General features: G+C 43.7%; 1 protein-coding gene across 2 annotated transcripts in view; it reads right to left on the bottom strand.

Annotated features, from left to right (window-relative positions):
• The window catches only part of MAD1L1 (mitotic arrest deficient 1 like 1), a 346,820-nt gene that overhangs the window by 152,578 nt on the left and 173,472 nt on the right, over positions 1-20,770 (bottom strand). For both annotated transcript variants that reach the window (XM_050317416.1, XM_050317417.1), the window contains 2 exons: positions 8,877-8,965; positions 674-764 (listed from right to left, as the gene is read on the bottom strand). In XM_050317416.1, coding sequence (XP_050173373.1) covers positions 674-764; positions 8,877-8,965 — 180 coding nt within the window. The remainder of the gene's footprint in view (positions 1-673; positions 765-8,876; positions 8,966-20,770) is intronic.

The raw sequence follows: 20,770 nt of genomic DNA, 5'->3' as shown, positions 1-20,770 counted from the left end.
TGTAAGAACAAGACTACATGAATTCAGCTCACTAACTTGCCTTTTGAGGGACTGGCAGATCTCTTTCCTAGACCTGCTACTCAAGACTTGGCATCTCAAGAGCAGTGTGAGCAAACAGAGCAGATTCTTGTGATGTCTTCAGACATCACAAAATAATAAGGGAATTTCTCTGGTTAGACCTTCTTGGAAAGCCAGTATTCACTGAAAGACAATGCAGGCAAATTAAACATGACCTGAATTGTAATCTGCCCTGAAATCAAAGCTGCTTTGTGTTTGTTGGAGACCTAAGCATCCAAACACCAGCCCAAAGCCTTCATCTCCTTCTGATGACTGAAACCCAATTAAAGGAGAACTGGGTGACAGGTTTCACACTAAACATGGCTCAGCAGAGATGCTCAGCAGCTCTTAGCTCCCTGCTTTATCAAAACTGTCACTTCTCCTGTCTCCAGGAATTGGTAATAAAAAAAAAAAAAAGTGTCTGAAATCTGAGTAATTTCAAACCTGCAAGTTTTTTATCATGAAGCATTTTACACGAAAACAGGGAAAACAAGCCTTGCCCAGATTGAGGGAAGGGAAGTTCCATGCTGGAAGCATTTGGTCACATCTGTTAGAACAGCTACAGTGCATGGACCATGTCAGGCTCTCCAGCTGCCCTGGACCTCCACATTCCTACCTGCACAGTGAGCTTCTCCAGTTTCATTTCCAGAGATCTGTTCTCCTCTGCCAGCTTGCTGCGTTCAGCTTCCAGCTCCTCAATTTTCAGCCTGGGGAAGAAGGGAAAATTAATAGACTCTGTGTGTCCCTGCATGGTCCCACCACAAATAATCAAGTAAAGCATGAAATCACAAGCAGTATCAAGATTATTCCTGTATTCAGTACCACAAAGTTACACTACCGAGGCAGCTAAAACACATGACTAAAAGTGACATGTTTATGTGATGAAAATATAATTTGTAAAAGTATATTAAAAATATACAACTTGAAAATAAAGCAAATTCAGCTTGGATACCTTCTGAACCACAGAGTGAGTCTCGACCATCATGTCTAATAACCGCCAACAGCTAAAATCTCCATGAGGCATCAAATCTCTTTTTGATCTGATTTATACTTTTGGCCTTCACAACACTCCTTGGCAGTAAGTTCCACAATTTAATTATGTGCTGTATGAAAAATTAGTTCAGTTTGTTTTATACTTCACATGCGATTATTTCACTGAGTGCCCGTTAGTTCTGCTGTGAAAAGTCAAGAATTATCGTACTGCACTCCCCTCTCCACACCACATTACAGGCCTCCTCTATTATTTCCATATTTCTACTCATCTTTATTGTGCTTCCTTGTTCCTTCGAGTTTTATACAGACTTTTTACTATGAGAAAAGCTGGAACTACAAACAGCACTCAGATGTTTTCAGTGGCACAATGAGGATTTCTGTTTTATTCTCAACTCCTTTTCCAATGACTCCCAGGAATCTATTTGTATTTGTAACTATGGAGCACCTACCTGATATTTTTACAAAACTGTTCACAATAATGTAAGATCTCTTTCTTGAGTGACAACAGCTCATTTAGAGCTCAGTGTTGTGAGAGTAAAAGTAAATGTGTTTTTTGTTATGTTCATGGGTTTGGCAATTATTGGTGTACAACTTCATTTCCCATCTCGAGAAGCACTGTGAGATTCTTCTGAAACCCTGAACATTCTGATAAGCTGAATAATTTCATATTATCTCAAACTCTGCCACCTCACTACCCACAAACTCCTCTTTGTGTTGGACAAGTTCCCAATATAAACTATTCTTGGATCTAGTGGAAAACCCTCAGCATTGTGAAAACATTTATTCTTTGATTTTCTACCTTTTAAATTTGAATTACATAAGCAAATTAACGGAAGAAAAATGCATGAAACTTTATAAAGGAGAAAGATAATACAGCATCTCTGGCTCAGGAAATCCTGGAGATGAGGCACTAGAAGCCAGGAGAGCCTCCTGGCAAGGTACCCCAGCAGCTCTGCCCTATTCACATGGGCATCCACCATTGGTCATCCCCACAGACAGTACACTGGGACAGCCAGACCTCTGGGATTTTTATATTCTTATTAATCCATCAAAAAACCTTCTTTCTTATTCCATCAAATAAAGTTTCTTTGTAACCTTTGGCTCAAAGCTCTTGGAAAGGTCAAGTACCTTAGATCAACCATATCAACCTTAGACAAATGACTGGTGAATCCTTCAGAGAACTCTATCAGACTTGTTAGGCAGGAGACATATACATATAAAACACTGGATATAACATTTTTGCTTGTATTTAAGCACAGAGTACAGAACTTCAATGCTACTTCAAGACCTTCACCCTTCCCATGATAACTTCTTGGAATGAACTGTGCTAATGCAATAATAACATTGATCTTTGCATTCAATTTTCTCAGAATCCTTTTTATGGAATATTCTTTTTAAAAGAATTATCTTGCTTGATAATACTCACTTTTAAATGATCTAAATTAAGCTGAAAATCCTTGCACCATGACAATAAAGAATGCACCCATCTGCCAATATCCCAAAATTATACAACAGCCATTTCAGGTACAAGGAAAAAGCCATCTCTCCTATTCATCGGGCAAAAGTTACACACTTTTCCACAGAAGCTGGTACACCATGTTCAGCACAGAAATGTCTCCTTTTTAAATATGCAGCTTGGATTGCTTAAATTATTTGTAAGCCTGACCCCTGCTGGCAATTTTCAAATATTATACAGTATCACCTTTTTTTCACTTGTGGAAGCTTCTAAAATGCCGAGGAGCAGTTTTAGCACTGTCTAGGCCATTAAAAAATACCATCAATAACTTCCAGAAGAGATGCAAAACTAGGGGGGAAGGAGGATGCTGAAATAGGAGACTGAAAAGGTCGGGAAAAATGGAAATTCAGAATGGAATTAATGCTCTTAACAGCGCCTTTCTAAATGGACTGCGGAACAGGCCACAAGAAGAGCAAGGCTTTTCTCTGAGGAACAACAGCACAACAGCTCCCGAAAGGTCAGAGCCAGACACAGGACTCTCATCAGCACTGTCTCCCTACTTGACATGCTGAATTTTAATTTGGAACAAATTTCTCCCCATCCAGCCTCACAAATAAGCTGTGATGTTGCCATTATCTGCCTGCAGAACTTGTCTCCGTGTGGAGGTTGAAGCTCGGGCCTCTCGGTTGCCCTTTAAAAATCATTCACAGCCGTCGCCAGAAAACACTCCTCAGATCTGAGACACAAGCAAGCTGTAACAAGGGTAGGTTCAAGTCATTACATTTTTGTGCTATTTCACCTGCAATTTTAAGATTCAGTGATTTGTTCATGCCTTTTGTGCCTCGCTGAAGAGCAAGGGGTGAGTCAAAGCCCGGGGCACTGGCAATCAGGCAGCAGACATAGAATCCTGAAATTATTTGGGCTGGAAGGGACCTTAAAAATCACCTCGTTCCAACCCGCTTCCAACACCTTCCACTATCCCAGGTTGCTCCAAGCCCTTGTCCAACCCAGCCTCGAGCACTTCCAAGGATAGGGCAGCTACAGCTTCTCTGGGCAACCTGTGCCAGGGCCTCCCCACCCTCACAGGAAAGAATTTCTTCCCAGTATCCTCCCTAACCCTGCCCTCTGTCAGTTTGAAGACACTCCTACATGTGCTATCAGTGCATGCCATGGTCAAAAGACCCTCTCCAGCTCTCTTGCAGCCCCTTCAGGTACTAAAAGGCCACAATAAGGTCAACCCAGAGCCTTCTCTTCTCCAGACTGAACAATCCCAACTTGATTTGACCGAGCTCAGTCAGCAGGCACAGGAGCCCCTGTGAGCCTCCTTCCCGTGAGCATGGCCTTGGGCTCACCCCCCAGGTGCCTGCTCTTTCCCAGTGTCCAAACCATCGGAGCATCCTCCTTTCCAGACACAATGTAGGGCTTCCCAACATGCTCCAAGGGAGGTTGGCCCACCAAGGCACAAGGAACTCCACAGCTCTCCTTCAGAGACAAAACTTGCTGCTTCTCCTGCACTGAAGACCAAGAACGTTGCTGTAACCTCTTTGTACCAGGAGGTTTTCAGGACTGACTAGTGCTTTCACTACTTATCCCTCTTCTAACCTATTTTTAACACTGTTAAGTGTCCTGGATCTCCAGTGGGAAAGCATTAAGAACCATTAGCAAACAGTTTGTGCTATTCCAGCTTTGCTTTCCAGCCCCCTGGGGAACTCTTCCCAATGGCAAAGAGAGAGAGGAGCAAGGGAAATCCTATCTATATATAAACACAGCAAAGCATTTGCAGCTAGTGGTTAAGATAGGGAAGCCAAATATTGAAAAATATTTACTGGCTTGGCACTTAGAACTCTTTCATTTACGTAAGTTGAGGTCCTGCCTTTGGATGCACCAGCCTTGGTGTGTGTCCCTTGTGTCTTTCCTGTGCAGAGACACCTGCACAAGAGAGGGGATACCCCAATTTGCATGCCTCAACTTGTTACATATGGGAGTTACCCCCAGGTAGGGAGAACAACCCAAGGTATTCATGTGAGAACACAAAAAGCAGAGTACAGAAAGATCTGGGTGCAGCACAGTCACCTACCAGCCCCGTGTTTAGCCCAGAATGAATCCTAGAATAGTTTGAGCCAGAAGGGAACTTGAAGATCATCCAGTTCCACCCCCTGCCACGGGCAGGGACACCTTCCACTACATCAGGCTGCTCCAAGCCCCATCCAACCTGGTCTTGAATGCTGGTGCCTATTCTAAAAGTAGCCTTGTAGCACGAGAAAGGAAGAAACATCAGTTACTTTCCGAAAAACTGACACCATTCTCAACTTCTGTGATACAAGGAAAAAGAAACATCTGATTTAATCTCTGGAGAATTCACGAATTTCTCCACACAGGGTTTTGAAAACATAAAATATTTACACTCCGGCAAAGATCTCTTCACATTTCTCGAAGACTTTTCCTGCATCAGATGCAGACAGCTTAACCCAGAGTTGATGGCTCCACAGGCACATGGTAATTTAAAGATACATCCACAACCTTTCAGAAAATCAGATTCAGTGCAAGAATACAGATTCATTGGCATTTGCTCAGACTTGTGGATTTTCCCACTTTTAAAAGCTGAGCTTTATATTGGCTACACTGTGTGTTTCATCATCTCACTCAAATTAGAAAAGGGAATGAGCAGGAAGGGAAAAAAAAAAAAATCAAAACAAACCTACAGCTTCAGGTCTCCTGAAATGACACTTGTGAAAATCAGAGACATCCCAACATGTGTGTTCAGTCTGTATAAAAAGCGAGATTGTGAGACAAGGCTGCTCCTATTTTAGAAAGGAAAAAGAGGGGGGGAATCTGTTTGATCTTCAACAGCATCTAGGCACTCCAAAAATCTCTCTCAGTCCAGAGCTTTTCAGTGGAGTTAACTGGTGAAAACTGTCCCCCATCACCCTTTTATCTTTGTTTTATTCGTTTTTAATGCTCTCAGCTGTGTTATGTGATTGCCTGTGGAGCAATGTGGGTATCACCAACAGGGACATGTGTCACTGAGGCCCCATCTGCAAAGAGGGCATGGCCATGTGGAAAAGCTATTGCTGAACAGGAAACTATTGAATGGAGCAGAAAATGGATGTGTTGGGAAGACGCTATTAAGGGATCCAGATGGCATTGAGATGGTGTTAGGAGCAGAGCAGACAGAATTCCAGCAAGTGTGACTAATGGGCATTGGCAAGGACATGAATTTCTTTTGAATTACTGTAACTCTACCCAGTCACTAAATCCACAGAAAACATTTAGGATTTACTGGGGTTGCAGTTTGACAGCAGAAGGAAAAAGTTCAGATTTGTTCCAGCTGAAAGGGTCCTTCAGCTGTCGTCACTTAAGTCTTTGGTGAAGTTCTTTTCAAATATATTCCTTTTATTTATAGATTATGAAATACTAGTTCCTGCACAGTTATGCCTTTCCTCTAAAAGGTGCTGATGTCTAAATGTTCCCACAGTGCAGGAACTCAACAGGTTGACCACTGTTTCTTTTCATAGGATCTGCAGAATATAAACAAATATGATTTCAGAGGGAGCTGCAAAAAGTGTGAGAAATGGCAGCATTAGCACTGGCTTTTATTGTCTCTTCAGAAACGATGATGCTGGGAGAGAGTTTCACATTTAAAGTTATAAAAGGTCTGACAAAAGAGAACTCTGTTCTCAAGAGAAGGAGGAAAAACTGATAAAGTCTTTCAAGTTTCTGGCTGAAAATTTACTTTCCATACTAAAGAAAAATGAGACAAAAGATATATTTTTAAAAGCTCTCATTCACTCACAGGGGTGAATACAGATTCAAAGGATTAATATGGATTTTTTTTTTTCTCCTTTATGTCTCTCCTGCTTTTGTTTTCAGAAATTAGCTCCTAACCATGGAGTCTATATGGAAACGCCTGGAGGCTCAGTCCAGTCCTCTTCTGCAGACTCCCCTCTCTGGCTTCTGCTGGTTTTCCTCTGTTTTTCACATTCCTCAGGAGAGCAGTTAATGGGAGAGTCTGGGCTCACTGTACTGTAGGTTATGTGATTTCAAAGACCACAATAAACTACAGAAATGGAAATAACTCCCTCATAAGATGTGACATTTCTTTCCCTGTTTTCCAATCTGGAAGTTTGCATTCTTCCCTCTGTTTTCTCCCAGAATTAGTTTCTGGCAGTGGTCTGTAGAAGAAAGGAGCAACAGTGGAGCTTGTGTTGTTCACTTCTCCTTAGCAGCTACGTAACATCGAGTAAACTGATCCTGTTGAGGCCCAGAGGACGCAAGAGGAAGATGAGCACAGCAGATCTAATCCCTTCCCATTCTGATGCCTGTTCTCCTCCAACCCCCTTCTGTTCTTTAATCACAGCTACCCACTTTGCTGCTGTACAGAGAAGACACATCCAGCCAAGACACAACAAGTGTTCTGATGTTGATCACAGCACATCACTCCTGAACCCCAAAGGGCTGGGAGAAGATAGTGATTGATTTTGTGTTCCTTTGAGAAGGAGCCTCTTCTATGAAGAAAGAACCTGTTCAGTTCAGAGGGGCAGAGCCAGATATCTCCATCCCCACTGCCAAGAGCCTGCCACAATATGGAGTGATCCTGGACTATGTGGCAATCCAGCTGTTTCCCTCTACACACGCTGTCCCTGAAGCTGCTCAATTAATAGATAGCAAATTCTGTTCAGGGAAGATAAACACAAAACAACGAGCCTTGGAGAGGAAAATAAAGAGACTGAATGTCTCCTAGATGAAAGGGTGCTGCAGCAATACCAACCAGGGAGGAAGAGACTGAGGAGGTACTGTAGAAATACTCTGCAAACTTGCAGCTCCCAGAAGACAGCAAACAGGCTGCTGGCTTTGCTGATACACAGGCACGTTATTAATCAGGAAAGACGGGTTTAATGTTGCCAAGGAGGTGCTGAACACTCCTGCAGCAGTGCAAACCTCAGGTTTCCGTGTGCCTTAGCAAGGAAAAAACTGAATGAGCAAACAAACCTCCACAATAGGGAAAAGCCAATGGAGACAGGTTTATCTCCCTGAAAAAGGGAAGCCACAGTGTACTATCCTTTACCAGAACTCAAACACATCACAGAATAAAAAAAGGAGATGTATGCCTTGGGCCTCCAGAACTATTACAGCACCTTGAGGGAACTATAGGAGTGAGTCCCTAAGATTAGGTGTGCAGCCCTAAAACGCATTGGAATAGCTTAGCTGAACATGTGTTATTTTCAAACACCTCCCTCCTGCCATGGAACTGGGCTTTCAAAGCCGTAAAACAAGCTCCAGAGGCAAAACACAAGAGCAAAGTCATAACATACAGGCCAGTAATTTCTGCTTTCTGCCGGATTCTGCTTGCTGAAAAACCTTGCTTTCAGTCCTATGAGGCAGTCACGCTTTATTGTGATGGAGCTGAAAATATAAAAGAATTAAGAAGTAAAACTCCAGCCAAAGTCTTACATCAGCTGAGAATAAAAAACTCAGCCTGTCAAGATCTGATTTTCTCAGCTTAAATAAAAGGAACTTTATTAAACATTTAGAAACAGATGAAGTTTTCTGTTCTCAGTATTTATTGTGTCACCTGCTTTGCAATGGAAGCCATAAATGCTTCAATAAATACATGGAAAGGTTGTCTAGCTTCACTGTAGCTTTTGTAAATGCTCATGTATCCTCTGCTGAAATGCTGTTTTGTAACTTCTCTTTCACTGAATCACAACAGGTACCTCTCTGCCATCTTAGAGCAATGCACAAGGGAAACATCCCTCTTTTATCTCCAGTGCTACACATGCATCAGTAGTACAAAAGCTGGATTCTAAACCTCTTCACACACATGCCAACAGATCCTGTATTTACAGTCGAGATTTGGTCAAAACAAGAAACAAACAGCAATGCTGTTTCCACAGGAAAGGAAGTCAACAGGGGGAATAGTGATGCAAGAGCCAGTCTTATGAATTAACTGACAGCAGGAGACCCCAAACATTAAAAGAGAAGAGCCTGAAGCCTCCCACAAGATAGCAAAGCTTACAAAATATCTAAATGCTGAACAAGACGAGGGGCTGAGGGTTTCTGTTAATGTTTCATGGATTTCTCACGTCCATAAAAGCTGGTGAGAAAGTAAAAAGTGTGCTTGGGAAAAGAGTATCCTACTTCAGGAATACACAGAAAATATGTTCTGATCAATGCCACCACAAGGCAGCCTATGAGCACAGGCAGCCTGCAAACATACACTTCATGCACTGTAGGTCCTGTACATGGTGCTCTGCCTACCATGAGATGACAACAACCAGAGCAGGCAGTGAAACTACCCTGGGCATTTCCCTTCTCATTATTTCCACTGAAAACAGCAGAACCTGCTCAGCCTTCCCCTCGTTTTGCCTACCTGAGCATGTCCACCTCCTCCTTGGTGATGACAGTGCTCTGCTCAGCTGTGCACTGCTGAGACTTCAGGACCTTCAGCTCCACCTCCAGCTGCAGAAGAGAAAAGGTGTTAGTTCTTCCAGCACTGGCAAGGGGTACACACAAACATCCATCAGAATACGGATGTGAAGCACAACTTCTCCCGTGCTGAATGGCAAAACCTCAGTTAACCCTGCTTCCCTTTGCAATCCCTTCTGCCTTCCCCAACATCTTCTCTAAGGTAGATGAGGCACAGAAAGTTGACTTTTACTAGCAAAGCTTCTGCTTCTCTGACAGGTATTTCCCCTATCCCCATGGATAACGGGATGCAGAAAACTGTGTGGCATTAGGGGCTTGTTGGTACCTGAGATTCAGTATTGACAGTTCAACCTCATTTAGCTTCAATTCCTCCCCAGAAGAAATGAACCACAGGATTACAATGTCTTTTCCAGGACAACTCCAAGACACATACATTAAATCCAAAAGACTGGGGAATATTTCCAGCACTTTCCAATATACACTTCTAGCTCTAGCTGCTAGGGTTGCTCTGGTTGAACAAACAATTAAGAATACTTTCTGCCTCTGGCCTTGTTTGGGAAGGAACTCACAAGAAAATACTTCAAAACTCTACAGACATGAGAACTTCTTATCCAGACTCTCTCATTCCCAGGCTCCCTGACTTATAGCAATCTGGATCCCTAATTCAGCAATCAAGACAACGTACAAATTGATAAACTCCATATGTTACTTGTTTCCAAACCCCTTAGAAAGTGATTTATTACGAAGTGTAAAGCAGAGACAAACTACCTAGAGGATACTCAAACTTCTGTTCCAGCACCTTCTCCCAGCATAGACCTTCGTCACACTCATCCTTGAGAGTCTGGACTTCCTTTTGTCATCTGTCTTTTACCACCTGGTGGATAATTCCCCTAATAAATCTATTGACAGAAACTATATTTTTCACTCAGGAGGAAAATAATAAGCAATCCAAACTTAATTATAGATGCAAAACTTATGACCACAGAGAGTTCAGTGCTCAGCATCAGGAAAGTAATCCATTAATTCACCATTCCCTGCAACAGCACGGATTAGACTTGCAGAGCAAAATCACATGGCAGTGGCAAACCTGTGCAAGCTTCTTGCAGAAGCTCCTCAATTTTACAAGGAAAAGGAGCATCTTGACACAGGCAGTCATACTGCTCAGCCAGAACTGAAATTCTGACATACTGCCTCTTCACCCTTCCGTGCTTACCAGAAGAGACAGGCAGAGCAAGGCAGAACTGTTAGCAGGAAAGACAGAAAAGGAATGGTTGGATTATTCTCCCTCCCCTTTCTGACACCACAAGAACAGAGCAGACAAGAGAGAGGGTCGAAAAGATGTTTTAACCAAATTTCCCCTGGGCACCCTGAAGCCCTGCATTCTCCCCCTGCCTGTCAAAAAACATCCAGGAATAAAAAAAAAAAAAGCAAAGGCCCACCTGCATCATCAGGCTGTACAAATGTTAATGTATATTAGTTGCCTGATAAGATTATCACAGCCAGAAATGCTTCCCTCAATTTTCTGATTACTGAGCTTATCTCTCCCAGCTCAGCCCATCACAGATGGCTGGGGATAAAGCAAGCACACCAGATAATTCCAGGAATGTGAATAAAAGGTACCGGCATGAAGAGCAGGCTTCAATTCCAACCTTCTTCTAGCAGGAAAACACTCATTATGCTTCCTGTTTGCCGTGCCTGCTGAAGCCTGGATGTGTTTGCTATTAGCAGTTTTGGGCTGCTTTCTGGGGTGTGTGAGGACAGCATTTGAAGATGGAAGGGCTGGTGAGTACGTTGTTTATCACTGGCTAAGCCTCGAGTCCTGCTGCCACCTGCTCACCTGCATGAGCAGATAAATCACAGCCGCCTCCTCGGGGGAGGAGGCACAGAGGGGTGGGCGAGTGATCTGCTGTGATTCGGGGTCTCCTTTATTGGCTGCACAGGCAGGGAAAAAATGGAGTGTGTAATGGGCAAAGGAGACGGGAGAGTGAATGCACACAAGCTCGAGTGAGCGCTGCCGTGGGGTGTCAGCGCAGGTCTCGCCTGATGCCCAGTGGTGACAAATGAGTGCCAGCTACGCTCAGCGAGGCAGGGTGAGATTCTGCTGGGTTTCTAAGAATAAGCTGCTGAAGGAGAACAAGCAAAGAAGGGCACACGGACTGTAAGGGCATTTCATGTCATTTCTACGTCCTCCCAATTTTCAAGCACCAAAACTACCTGGACTGAAAATCTGATGTGCCCCAGGTGAGATGGGAGAGGAGGGCACAGTGATCTCACTGCAGATGAAAGTGGCTCGAGCAGTGAGATGTTGACATGGACCTGCTTCCCAGAACTAGGATTAAAACTACTTTGTGCCACAGGAAATTATTGCTATTCAAACCTCACTAAACACCTGTGAAAAAAGAAAGCAAAACAGCTAATGTATTAAATCTTTCATTCAGAAGATGCTGTTTATTTTAATTGTTAGGGTTTCATCCCTAACAAAGGTTAGAGGAAAACATCCCTTACTGCCAATCTCATAGAAGCTACTAAAAATGTTATGTCCTCTCCAGGACAAAAACATGAGTTGAGATGAGATGGAGTGGCTTATTGCTGGGATCCAATTCTGTTTTTGTGAAGATAACACAATGCAGGAAAATAGAGTCTTCACAAAATAGGAATGAAGAGAATAGCAAAACCCAGCAAAAAATAAAGAATCTGTTGATGAAGCCTAAGAGGTGAGGAGGTTCCTGAGATCATTACCTTTGACACAGCCTGAGGATAGCTCCAGGACTGGGTGATGAGCATGAAACAATTCACCACAGTGGCAGTTTGTCCATTCCTGTCTGCATGTCCTCTCAGTATCTGTGCCAAGGAAGGGATAAGGAGAGGAAGAGCCAAACCCCTCCTGCTGTTTTCTCTGCTTAATTCCCAATTTCCTCAATTAATTTCCAGTCCTGGTCTCTCTTGCTCACCAGATGCCACTTTCAGCAGGCATTTTCTGCTTTTTGAATCAACTCACTATTCCTGTCTAAACTCTTCCAATTTTTATCAATAATTTTACAGAACTGGCTGAGTTAAACTTTTATTACTTTGAATACATTAAACGAGGAGAAGCCATTACCCAGCAGAGAGGGGAAAAGGGCTGCTCAAATTACAGCTCACTGCTGTATTCCCCCATTCCATACCAAATGACCCAGGTCAGCCTTGGATCCTTCAGCTCTCTTTTATGTTGATCTTGTTCCTTTAACTAACACTGACAGCAGAGAGGGAACATTGTCCCAAAATACAGCATTGCAACTCTTATCCTGGAAGCTACAAAGAGGGACCTAAGGACCTACAACATCTGCAGGAGCTTCGGGGATAATATCACCCAGGATCAGACCTTCAGCAATATCCCCACTGTACAGAACACATTAGCAACTTGAAAAGAAACTGAGTTATTATTTTAATTTTTTAAGAAGCTATCCAAGGTTTTTCTGACACTAGATAAGGCAGAATAATGAGTAACATCAGAGCCCATGACTTGTGAATAAAACACAAAAACAGGCACTTAATGTTTTGAGGATGTGTTGTTCTCTTCTCAGAATATACTGGGATCTCTTGCTCTCAACCTAAAACGATCTTATTTATTCTCAACCTTTTCTACTCTCTTTCACTTCATAAGCATGAATTCCAGCCCAGCTTTATTGCTCTCGATACAAAGTGATCAGGACACAGTATATAGACTAATTTTAGAATGTCCATTTCCACAAATATGCAAGTGCCCCAAAACATGAAATGCAAATACTTTTTCCAAAATAAGCACTGCCATCATTATTTACCAAATGAGAAAGAGAGGAAGGAAGAGCACGGATGGAATTTCCTCTAGTGTTTAATTATATGAAATATCGTTCTTCTTTCAGCATTACTTTTAAACCTGCCTGGACAGGATTCCAAGAAGGTGGTTCTCCTCCAAGTGTTAATGACATAATAAACACCCACAGCAGGTTAAGAAATATGTTCCTTGCCGGTTCTCTCTTCTGTAGCAATTATTTAGAGAAACATGAGATGACAGGTGAAACATAAAATTATAAATCTATCTCCCGACAGCTAGATGAAACAAACCTTGACTTTAGAGACCTGATTTTCTTGGTATATTTCTGGCATTTGTCATTTCTGACCCATATTTGTCCCCTCCAAACCAAGTACCCTGAGTCTCTGCAATGCCACGGACCTGTTGTTCCTCACACTCAACTCCAATGGGTTTCAGCACTGATGGAAACAAGCCTTTCCAAAGCATCCCAGTGCCCACTGCTGTCCACACTCCATCTTCAGAATGAGGCTTATCACAGGACAAATCAGCCCTCCTCGACAACCACTTTTAGGAACTTCTGAAAATTTTAACACACTGCCCAAATTAATGATCAAATCTCTCTTCAGGTGCATCATTTTGGGTAATAAAGGACTCAAAATCTGAAGTATTTCAACTCACTGCTAAAGTAGGATTTGCATGATGAGGAAAAAGGGGCTGGTTTATTCGCCCACATCATGTACACACATTTCACAGAACACATGCTGGAGACATACAGTTATTATTTGAATAATGAGTGCATTTTAGTGAGGGGCTGATACAGCAATCTTACCCTGATGAAGTGTGTCTGCACGTCATTCAGCATTCTTGGAACTGTAAAAAGCAGGAAATGCTGAATCCATTATAAATGTCTAAAGGTTTATTTAACAATGGGCTGATGCAACATCCTTTGAAAGGCCTTCCTCAGCAAAAGGGCTGATTTTGAACGGCAGCGATAAATAGAACTGAACTGCACGGAGCCAGTGTGGAAAGGTGAACTGAGAGGTTGTGTTTGACTACAAGTCTCAACACAATTCAGGAAGCCATTTCAAAACATAAATATTTCAAGTGTATGAAAACCAAGCGAACTTGGAAAGGAAGAATGTACACCTAAAATAGACAAGAACAGACAGAGATGGGACCCCAAGTATGACCCATACACCGAGGTTTGAGAACAGGCAAACCAGGACCTCGATACAACAGCGATGCTATTTGTGCTTCTCTCCATAGGATGTAGCAGTGACTAAGGATCTTATTTGCCTCTCTTCCTACAAGGCAGCACAGCAAGCCTGGTGTTGTCTATAAGCTTATAAATCCAGCATCAGGACAGAAATCAAACATACGTGAACGCCAGGGAGTTCAGTTTGGGTGTCCACAACACCACGTGGCAGTAAAACACCACGCTGAGAACTTCCAGAGATCATTCCAGTCAGCAAAAGCAGCACCACCTCTTCCATACGCCCATCCCACTGGCATTCTGGAGGGCTGCTCGCCCAAAACATCTGCAGAGAAGCATCCATGGGGAGAACTAAGCCTCACCAGATTTCTTAGTGAAATTTACTCTTCTTCAAAAAGTAGGACAACACTTGCAAACCAAAGTATTACTTGCCATTTAGAAACAGGCTAAGCAGCCCGGGATTAGTTGGTACATTTTCTTGGGAAAATTAATCCTTGATGCCATTGTGAAACAAAAGCAATAAAAGCCAAAGAAAATCAGATATTCAATAAAAAGTGGTTTAGAACTACCTATTTCCCACTTGGCTGAAGCAAAAAATACATTTTTTTTTTTTTCTCTTGAAAGGCAAAGGCTGGCTGGATCAGAGTTGCCAGTCTCTATGAGTTCCACCATCTGTAACAAACTTGCTGTGCTTTTATCACTGAGAAGACAGGGCTAGGAGCAACCTTTCAGCAAACCCTTCCCTAAAAATGTACTCATACATATATATTATTGTAGATACAAGCACACTGGGAAATGGACATATGCTGACTTCTGCTTCTCTCCAATACAGTCTGGATTGTGGCTTTTCTCCTCCTGTTGCAGTAAAAAGAGAGCAATTTTTCAAGTTTATACCAAATGTCATTCTATTTCATTTCCAAATATAATCTCCCAGAGAGAAGGTTCGCTTGCCCTATTTCCAATCTCTAAAGTTAATACACAAATTTATATTCCTTTCTCCCACTCGCTCTCCTAAATTAAGAGGTGTAATTACTGGGAACGCTTGCTATAAACGAATAAAGTGCCAAGGGAGAAGGAGCTGTCAGCACTGGACGTCTGCAGCAGCCACCCTCCTCTCTCTCCCATCCCTGGAGGATCCTGCTTATGAGGCAGTTTCTGTCTTTCCCATTAGCAGGGGTAGCTCACACACAGGAGCAGACAACAGCCCCTCCCTTTCCAGGCAGGACAATCATAAGGAAAAAAATTACAAAATTAACTTCAGCCTCTCCAGAACCTGGCATGGGTGATTCCTCCCAACACCACCTTTTGCCTCTCCCCAGTCCTGCTGACCTCTCAGGTGATGTCAGGGTTCCTTAACGACAGCAGAGAAATGCAGATCTGCAATCTAAAAATTCAGTGCCAGTCTCATCCCTCCCCATCTCCAGCACCCTCTCCAAAGGAAGATTGATTATTATAATCAGACTTAGCTCTGACACAGCATTTGCATTTTCAAAGCACAGCATAGTCATTAACTAATTCATCTATCCCAAGGGAGCCCTAACGAGCGTTCACCTCTCCCCTCTGATTCCCAATCTGCAGGCAGCTCACAGCTTTCCTTCCAACACCTCCCCTCCACATTGTGTGGCACCAGCACAACTTGGTGAAACTCCAGACGGGCTCAGTGAGCCAAACTCAGCCCTTCTGCAAAGGAACAAGAGGAAGAATGCACAGACACCCTGTTTAAACCAGTTACCCCAGGGTTTCCATGTGTAATCACAGTGGTACAGGCTATTACTGGAAAACAGTTTGTTCTGCAAAATAAGGCAAATGCCACAGGGGTCTCAAAATTACCACACTCCTGTACGAGCAGCATCAACCACGAGGCTGAGCTGCCTGCCCACTTGTAAGCGTGTAAAGAAGGAACTCTCATCACACCCTCCAAAACCCCAGCCTCCTCCTGCGCAGCCCATCCAACAATATCTTCCCCAAACACACCCTTACCCCAAGACTCAGCCTCCTGCCCCTCTCTAATACCTTGTCACATCCCAACACCACCAGATGCTGATTTTCCCCACTCACCCACCCCCCTTGGTTCATCTGCTTCAAGATTAGCTCAGCTGGTTAGAGCCTGGTGTTAATAGCCCCAAGATTGTGGGTGCAATCCTTTTATGTGCCATTCACTTAAGAGTTGGACTTGATGATCCCTGTGGGTCACTTCCAACTCAGAATATTCTGTGATCTTTGTATCCTGCCCCTGCAACATGATCAAGGGGGCATGGGTGGTGGAGGTGGAACAAGATGATCTTCAAGGTCCCTTCCAACCCAAACCGTTCTATGATTCTTTTTTCACAAGTGGGGAATTATATGGTGAATACACAAAACCCACAGCTGCTCTGGAGGGAGCCCATTCCTCTGTTTTGAGGACAGATGCTCTGCTGGTGCTACAGCACATCTGGAGGCAACTGCCCTGGGCCCCAGCGCAGCCCCCATGCCAACAGTGCAACACCAGTCATCACGTGGGTAACAATAGTTTTGTCTTCATCTTTGTCCCCCACTATATGCTGTACTTATTTCTTTTTGGTAGCTTGGAATGGGTGCAAGACTTGAGTTTGGAAATGAACACTACAGGACGTTTCAGCAGGATGGAAGCTGCCTCAGAGCTCAACGTGAACAACCCTGCAAAGTTCATAGGGAAGAGGAGCAAACGTCTTGTGCAAGAAACACACCAAGCAAGGGAACTGGAGATGTTAATTTAAACCTATGAGTTTATTCAAGTATAATTACATATTTCAACCCTCACTCCGAGAAAGGAGCAGACAAGGAATCTCTTCCTCTCAGCCCGCCGTGCCCACGCTCCCAGGCGCTGCTGTGAGACCTCACCGCCACTGCGTGAGGGCAAAACACCTTGACAGCTTCACGTCCAAACCCCCTCTCTTTGCTCTAACAGCTCATTCTGAAGAAGGATCACCTAATTTCCATGTTCATTCAGCTCAGAGCTCTCTGCTGTTATCAGCCTCGCTCCACCACTTTCACCAGTGTGTAGACGACTGTTTCCTTTAATTACTACCGAAAGCTCCTCCCAGCCAGGGAGAGCAAAACAGCTGGTGTCCACTGAGAGAAGGAAACTCTGGAGTAATTAGCCTTAACTGCCTGACACCTCCTACCCATTACTCCTGGTTAGAACAGCAAAACACAGAATAAGACTCTCTTTAGGGATCCTGTCAAGGTGCCAGACTGAATGTGCCGCTTCCCTGCCCAGTGCGGCCGCGGCACAGGCGCAATGGAGTCCTTTGCTCTCAAGAAGAGCATCACACAGGGCGTTTCTTTCATGCAGGAGTAGGCATTTTTTGCTAGAATCAACTCTTGTAGCAGCTGTAATTCACAGGCAAAGCAACAAATAAATCTACAAAGATGTCATACCTCCTTTGTACGAAGTCTGAATACAGCTTGTTTCCTGAAAATATAGCCTCGAGGAGTTTCCGGAGCACTCACTCAACAACTCTCATCAAACAGGAGCTTGTAATCCCACCTCTCACTCCCCCCTTCAGTTTGCTTGTTGAAAAATCATCATATAATAACCAGTCAGAGAAGAATCTATGTAGTTACCAAGCACCTAGGAAGATCAAAGGGGAAAGAGGAATCCAACATCCATTTTTGTTCCTTTGTTTTCTAACATGAATACAGTGGAATCAATCCTGCTTAATACTGCAAGAGAGCAGAGGAGCCTTCACTGAGTGCTAAACTTGAAAATTGAACTTAATCTTCTTTCTCTGACTCACATGGAACAACACACAGCCTGTACTTCGACACGCTTTTAGGAACAGCTCTCTCGCTCCCACTGCAGCTCCAGCCCAATTTTGCAGTTCACTACAGCTGGGAGCACTGTTTTCTGGCATGTCTTGGCAGGGGAGAGGGAGGGTCAGCAGGGCTTGCTGCTCAAGGTGCTTCCTTAACTCCCAGAGATGGGAAATAGGAGGATGAGGCAAGGGATCCAGCTATGGAAAAGCAGCAGCTCTCCTGACAGAGCCTCCCAGATGCCTTCAGGGAAGGAGCAGAGCCTTTGAGGAGTCTTGTTCCCCAAACCCTGCCCAAAAAGCAGGCTAAAAAGAGCAAGTTTAATGCTGCCTACCTAAATGATCCATCCTGGGGTCCACCTGTGACAAAAAGCAGGGTGTTTTTAATGTGTCAAAAGTGAGAAATCTCTCTCCTCATGCCAAAACCTAAAGGTTACAGGGCCCTGCCAAGACTGCTCTGCCCCTTTCAGCCTCTCAGGATGATGCCTGTGCTGCCCTTCAGTTGCCAGCAGCAGTCACAGAACGAAAGGCAAACAGCAATTCCCTCTCAAATACCGTATGTTCAGTTCTGGTGCCAAAGCAGAAGCCTGGCATTTTAACCTTTGGTGAACATGTTCTTGCTGCCACCAATAATAAACTCCGAGGTCCAGCTCAGAGGGAAGGTGTGATAGATGTGCAGGGATGACATTAGCACTGAACACAGCATCAACAGGACAGGGCCTGGCAGGAGCTCGGTTTTATACAGCCAGTCTTTAGAGGTTAATGAAATATTCATAAATAAGTTAAAATTCTCCTGACAAGCTGGATCCTGTAATACAACAAAGAGTTGTCAGCCTCAATTAAGCGATTCCAACGAGGCAGGGCTCTGCCATTCATTATTTACCAAGAGGTCACAGGAAAAATTCTGCTCTATGATCCTCTCGTCCCTGTGGATAAATTGGGTTTTGCAGCTCATGCTGGAGGACTCTGCTGCCCTGAAAGACCCCAGCCTGCCATGGTTACTACCTATCCCCAGCATCCATCAGCCAAAGGCAAGAAACACTGGGAACGAGCTCTTCTAAAGGCACTGAGACACAATAAGATCGGAAGCAAATAATGCAGCAAGCTGATTAAGCTGTCAATATAAGGAGTAAGTCTTGAAACTTCATTTTTTTAAAGCCTTTATCTCCCTTTTTGTACACACAAAGCCAGCCCCAGGCAAGTAGAAAAGTATCCAGTAACCTTTGATCTGCAGGCACATCCTCTGAACATGCCCTTGATGCCCCCCAAGATCCCATAGCTACAGAGCTTCACATCCCTCTTCATGTTCAGGACAAACTGTGCCTACAGAATTGGATTTCTTGGATCAGATCTCTCAGGATGGTCCTTTTCTGATGCATGTAAGACTTCCCAGGACTGTGAAAACAGAAGGAAAGCAGTCTCTATCCTTGTCACATGGAAGTTGGAAATAAATTACTGCTTGAAATGAATTACTACTGTTCAACAGCTCCAAGTCTTTCTTTCCCTCTCCCTGGACATGTACTGGAAGCATATGTTGCTTCTACAGCTTCTCCAAGCTGCCTTTTAGGCAAGCTAAAAGATCAGAAATGCTGGAATCCAAGAGGTATCCTGGACCTCTGACCTGGCTTTCTCAAAGTGCTGAACATAACACGGAGCCCCTGCACTCTCCAGGAAATTTTATCTCAACTAAATTGAACCATGTGAGTCTGAGGTAGCCCATAAACTTCTTAACAGGTTCTCTGAAGATGAATGGAGCCAGAAAAACACAATACTCTCTTGACTATTAAATATGTCTTTTGTGTCTCAAGGCTGTGCCTACCATAATAAAGCCTCTGATGATATCCCTATTCCATTCTCATTCAATTAAGTAACTCAGTGTAATTCAGATTTTAGTGACAAGAGTAACACTGACAAGGACCACTCCAGCTGTAGCAGAGCACCATCCTCTGCACAGGAAAATGCTCCATGTCCCCAGTCCTTGCTGGGTTTTAGGGGTACTCCAAATGATGGGCTGGGAGTGGGATCAATGTCAGTGCGTCCCATCTGAGCTGAAATTGCTGTTCAGGTTTGGGTCAGACCAGTCCTCAAAATCCATCAGTACCTGTCCCACAGGGAGCCAGAGGGAGGAGCAGCAATAAGGCAGCTCTCCACTTCAGGTAGCCACGTTTCTTCCTTCTGACAGCCCTAACCCCATGTCAGCTCTTACCGCCTTCGAACAGCAAATGAAAACAGTCCTGCTGAAACCAGTCGGTGCTGCTGAGTTCCATAAAACTTTCACGTTAATGGATCCAGCAGCAGGTTCATTTGGGTAATGGGACTTTTAAACAGACCGTTTATTTCTTTTTAATTTGAAGGGAATGTACTTTTTGATCCCATGTGCCCGGTTAGACTTTTAAAACAGAGATAAACCACAAGAATTGACTCACTAAGTCTCTTCTTCTAACCTAATTAAAATAGCACTGAAATACTAATGTGCAGAAGTGTGATGTGCTGGTCACCTCTCCAGTTTACAGGCAGTTTGTCAGCATTCATCCACCAGAATTCCAAAGCTTCCTCCACACTGCTTTGCCCATAGTCACATGCAACAGATGCTTCTGATGGTGCCACAGTTTTATGTGGTGAACGTGAATTTTCCAAGAGGGAATGTACAGCAGGTGCAACACCATCCGAGGCCATTTATCATTCCCTATGCTAAGAGAGGGGGAAAAAATAATCCTGCCTGTTCCTCAGAGCTCACTGTATTCCTACACAGTGGGGAATAGCAAGGACCTGTTTTAATGTACTTGTTTACAACAGGCACTGAGAGAGAGCTCTCTAAGAAAGGAGAAAGGAGAAGAGTAACTCTGAGTACTCCCATCCCACTGTTTAGGGTTCACTCCACCTTCAGAACCAAAGCTCCATAGTAAAAACATAGGGAGAAAATTTAAAATAGGGCATCAGTGACTCCTGTACACTCAGCCCCCTCTTCCATTCTGAATTAACAGGATTGTTAATGGGAATTCCAACTCCCATTCTGAATTAACAGGATCATACAATACAGTGAAGAACAATACAAACACTGTGAAGTATATGCACAACAA

Source organism: Myiozetetes cayanensis, unplaced genomic scaffold (genome assembly GCF_022539395.1).
Source record: "Myiozetetes cayanensis isolate MyiCay16 unplaced genomic scaffold, myiCay2020 scf20-37, whole genome shotgun sequence".
Lineage (NCBI taxonomy): Eukaryota > Metazoa > Chordata > Aves > Passeriformes > Tyrannidae > Myiozetetes > Myiozetetes cayanensis.
The sequence above is the reverse complement of the archived record's forward strand: the minus strand, read 5'-3'. Positions and strand labels throughout refer to the sequence as shown.